The sequence below is a fragment of the Glandiceps talaboti genome, chromosome 23, assembly GCF_964340395.1.
Source record: "Glandiceps talaboti chromosome 23, keGlaTala1.1, whole genome shotgun sequence".
NCBI lineage: Eukaryota > Metazoa > Hemichordata > Enteropneusta > Spengelidae > Glandiceps > Glandiceps talaboti.
In genome coordinates this window covers 15,248,163-15,253,030 of record NC_135571.1, presented here as the reverse complement: position 1 = coordinate 15,253,030, position 4,868 = coordinate 15,248,163, and the positions used below count along the sequence as shown (strand labels likewise).

The following is a 4,868-nucleotide window of genomic DNA, read 5'->3' as shown; positions in this document are numbered from 1 at the left end:
CTAGATCTAAATTCTTGTATTCCTACTATGTGAGTGGATATTATGTCTAATTTTTCTCTTTTTAATTTCCTCTGTTTGGGTAATTAATACTCATCAAGATATTTATCTAAGTTCTAACTCTTTCACTTTCATCTTTCAAGAGTTCCACTCAAGAACAACTTCAAGCAGTCATAGTTATTATATTTATTTTTTTATTTTTTTTCTGTTGCTCATTTCATAACATGCGCCTCATGTATGATCGTGAATCGCGCGATTGTTGTTTTATGTGAACAATGCCACTATACACCCAACCCCTCCACAAAAATAACAAGTCTATATTTGAAGGGTAGAGAAATAGAATGTAAAAGTTTCGGTTGCTTAGTGGTATCATGAACAATGACTAAATAGTCAGAAATTCAAACTGTGTGCATAATGATAATGTCCTCACATGCATTATCACATGATTGACAAAAGGGTATTCCCCAAGAATGAGTCGATGCCAGTGATTGGCTCTTTCTGTTACCGTGTTAATCTGATTTCCAAGCTGATTTCCACAGAATAGTAGTCAATTCTACCATGATCGCTGCTGAATAGTACGGTCAATTCTACCATGATCTCTGCACATCTGTTAAGCAGTATTGTAAAGAGTCTAGTGTCTTTATCACATTGTTAAAACAGTTCATTTCAAAGTGTTGTATACAAATAGTTGAATACTGAATGCTCAGCTATTAGAAATAAGAAACATGAACATCAACAAAAAGTCAGTCGTCTAACTTCTAATAATAATAATATTGATGTTAATTGTTCATGTCTTATCATCGTCTTGCTGTATCTTGTTGGTGTCTTGTAACATAGACAGTTTGTTGATAAGGGCTTCACCAAAGCTAAGTCTATAACCTGGACTGAGTTTGTCAAGTAGGGCATAAATGGTTTCAAAGTATGAATTGTCAGCAGAGTTACCAACACAGTCAAACTGGTTTCCAACAATCTGTACAAGGCAAATCATACAAAATATTTAAATTAGTACAAGTGAAAATGGGTATTTTTGAAAGTGATATAAATCGTAGCATCTTAACTGTTAACATACATAATCTTTTTCTAACCTGTTTCAACTTCCTTTATTTCACATTTGGATCTGTTAGGACTTGACAGGTACATTGCAACATAGCAATGTGCCCTCAATAGACAACCACAATACACCATCTGAATAATTCCCATACAACATATACATGTACATGTGTAATGTAGGGAGCAATACATCTTATAGTGTACCTTAATTTTATAGTATGAATAAATTCTGTGTGGTTCCAATAAGAAGTTAGCATTTCATATATCATACAGATACCACTGAAAAAGTATCTGCTAATCGTTTTATTCAGGTCAAAGGTCAGAGGTTACTTTGAAGGACTACGTTCACCAAAAAGTCAGAGGAAGACAGCTATTGAAATGAGAGTAGCGATTGGGAGGGTGGGGGTGGATTTGTAGGGGGGTCACCCTGTTTTTGAAATTGGCAGTGGGGGGGGGGTCATGCTGTTTTGAAAATTGTGGTCATTGTATTTTGGATTGCGATGGAAGAAAAAATAGTGCAAATATTGTGTTGTCGCACAACTTCATGTTCAGGGCAATGATAGATATATCATTTTAAAGTTGTAACCAAAACAAACTTTTCATAACTAATTTCCATCATAATAATCCAGCCATCCTATGTTGGAAGTGTACAAGACAAGTACATCAACATCCTAATCAAACTTTAAAGTGATGTGTCTACAAGGTTTCATACTTCTTTATATTTTTAAAATCAATTTGGAACCAAGTCATACCAATGTAACAGGTTTAACTTTCTTGGTTGTCTTATTGTAATATTTTAAACACCAGCTACATTCAGTTTAGATGGGTAGGTGATGAAACAACTGTCTTACAACATATTACATAATCAAGTCATAAACCAAACTGGCCATGATACACACATAACCACCAGAGGAAATAGTAAAGTAAACATTATAGCTAATTAACAATGTACTGTTCTCACTGTGTCAGCTATTAATGAGGACAAATCTACACATTCTCAACAAAGTTAAGCTCACTCTACTTAACTGGGTAATTTCAGAGTTGAAGATTTTTGAGGAAAAGCAAGGATATAGAATAACACTTCTAGAAACATCTCACCAAGTTTCTGACTCATTCACTTTAGGTGTTCTCCCTACATAATAGAGAGTTTCGGCTACACGTTCAACGTGTACGCGCACATGTGACGTAGGAGATTTTGTGCTACTACGTCGCAATTTTGACCTACTTCTCTGCGTACTGACAAGTTTCGCAGGCGTTTCGAACGTGGCGACGGCTGTTTACACGTAAGTAAACAACGTGAAATTTCTTTTAAAATTTTTTGTAAAATAATCACTAATATTATCAAAAATGTTGATACTTTTAGCAAGGTTGACCCTTCACAACATAATACACCTCAGTAATTTTGTTTTCCTTGATAAAATATTTAAAATGCAGCCTTGAATCTGTGGCTGCCTTCACGTAACTGATTTCGCACAGAAATCACGATGTACGATGATGACTGTCGCTGCAATCTTCAAGATACTACAGGGTGATTTTATTGTGAACATACGAGATTATTCACGTAAATATATCTGCTTAATTATTTGTCTTGTCATAATGTCGAGTCATACGGTTATTGTCATTGCGCTATTTATGTCATATAACCAAAACATTAATGTAATATTTAGGCTAACCATGTAATCTGTTATTGATATACGTAAACGGCTAGCCGAAGCAAAATTAGGTCACAGCTGATACGTGAACGTGAACGTAAGTGAGTTGCGCATTCGCGTACACGTTGAACGTGTAGCCGAAACTCTCTAATATGACATGACTGTACATCGAGGATGGAACATCCGAGGTCTTAGCCGTCTAGGAAAAGTCATCTCCACAGTTCAGGGATATAATAACTGCCAATCAGAGAACCATATTGATGACAAGCACAGAGGACAATAGCTATTTTTTCATGCATATTCAGCTTAAGGAGGGGCTTGTAAAAATAACCACCAATGCCTTAACTGAAATGTGTGAATGACAACGTCTACACACTCATCAAACTCACAATTACCATAAACTGTTAAAGACATAATAGTTAGTAGTTTGTTATCATCATGTGATATTGGACATTAGTATTATAGAGCATTAGCATTATAGAGGTCATAGGTTATTGAATATATTTACATATATATATGCATACATGACCCAACCCATGGCCATTCGTCATCTCAACGGAATGTCAAGTCAGAAAATGACATTAGCTAGATGTTTGGGCAACCCTCACTGCGAACTTCGTTCACACAGCGAACTTCGCTTTATTTCTGTATGTTATTTTTGTATGCTTTACCATGCTTGCTATGGCATGTTGGTATGCAATAAAGATTGATTGATTGATTGATTGCATCGGAAGAAAGCCCGGAGATCTAACAGCAAGATTAGAAAAAAACAGTGAGGAAACAATAATTTAATTTTTATTTGAAATAGAGAGAATATATATATACTCAACTCAGCATACACAATATGTCTATACTGGAGCAAACAGTGCTCAATACATATACATGTAGAGCGGTATAACTACTATTATATTATACCAGTATATTGATGGTGGAAATCGAGGGATCTGATTGGTCTAGACATCGAGCTAGCGCGTCTAAAACGAGTGATAATGCACTGCTGGTACGATAGTTCTTATCTTGGGGTGGTTTATTGCTTAAATAATAGTAGAGTATCAAGTAAGATACACAGGAGCCATTTGGTCCGTGTATATACCGTCCATTTGTTTTTCATTTGTCTATTGCAAACAAGAAGAACGAAAAACCAGTGCGTACTTCGTTTTTCATTTTCTCGATCGGAAAACAAAAAAGGAATACAATTCAGTTTTCGTTTTTCGTGTCATGGAAAAAGCCTTTACTATCTCCATATTAAACGAAAAAGGAAAAAATGGAACAGAGTTTGTTTACTGTTTTTGTATTATTATAAAACGAAACGGCAATGGAAAAAACAGTTCGTTTTCCTTGTTCTGTTTTCTGATCAATGACACGAAAAACGAGAAAATGAAAAACGAAGTAGGCACTGGTTTTTCGTTTTTCTTGTTTGCAATAGACAAACGAAAAACAAATGGACGGTATATACACAGACCATAACGACTTATTACATCCTTATTCTTTTGAATTAAATCTATAATGCTCTGCTACTAATATATATATATATATATATATATATATATATATATATATATATATATATATATATATATATATATATATATATATATATATATATATATATATATATATATATATATATATATATATATATATATTATGTATCGTCCTTTTCCCTGTGATCAGAAGTATCGGTGTACGAGTGCACTTACCCGGAAACCTTTCACTGATAACTCCACGCAATATGTCTGTTCTTCTTTGGTCTTCAAATTGAGATGAACCAGTTCGTCAGTATGTGGAAGTAGTTCAGATATTTCAACAGACTTTACGGCAAAAGAAACCTCTTGCATCGCAGCCTTCGCTTCAACACTCATCAACTTACACTCGGCCCTGTCGACTGACATGACAACCTAACTTGATGTATGTCCCCGTTCACAACAATACTAGCTGGGTCATGGGTCAAAGATAACCTTGCCTCTCCAGAGGGCGCCGTAACAAAATCGTTTGTTTGCCCCCCCCCCCCCCCCCCCCCCCCATCCTCGATAGCGTTGTTCGGGCGTGTGTCGTATATCGGAACGAGTGTGAAGCTACCATCATATTCATATTCATCTTCACTTTCAAAAGTTGACCTCTACGATCAATGTGAATATGATGATAGCTTCACACTCGTTATATATATCG

At 35.4% G+C, this 4,868-nt stretch overlaps 1 protein-coding gene across 1 annotated transcript; it reads right to left on the bottom strand.

Annotated features, from left to right (window-relative positions):
* Positions 1–231: 231 nt before the first annotated feature.
* Positions 232–4,612, bottom strand: LOC144453043 (GSK3-beta interaction protein-like). Its single transcript, XM_078144313.1, has 2 exons — positions 4,400–4,612; positions 232–967 (listed from the first exon to the last, which is right to left on the bottom strand). Exons 1-2 carry the CDS (start codon positions 4,589–4,591, stop codon positions 785–787), a joined length of 375 nt encoding a protein of 124 aa, XP_078000439.1. The 5' UTR covers positions 4,592–4,612; the 3' UTR covers positions 232–784.
* Positions 4,613–4,868: the final 256 nt, after the last annotated feature.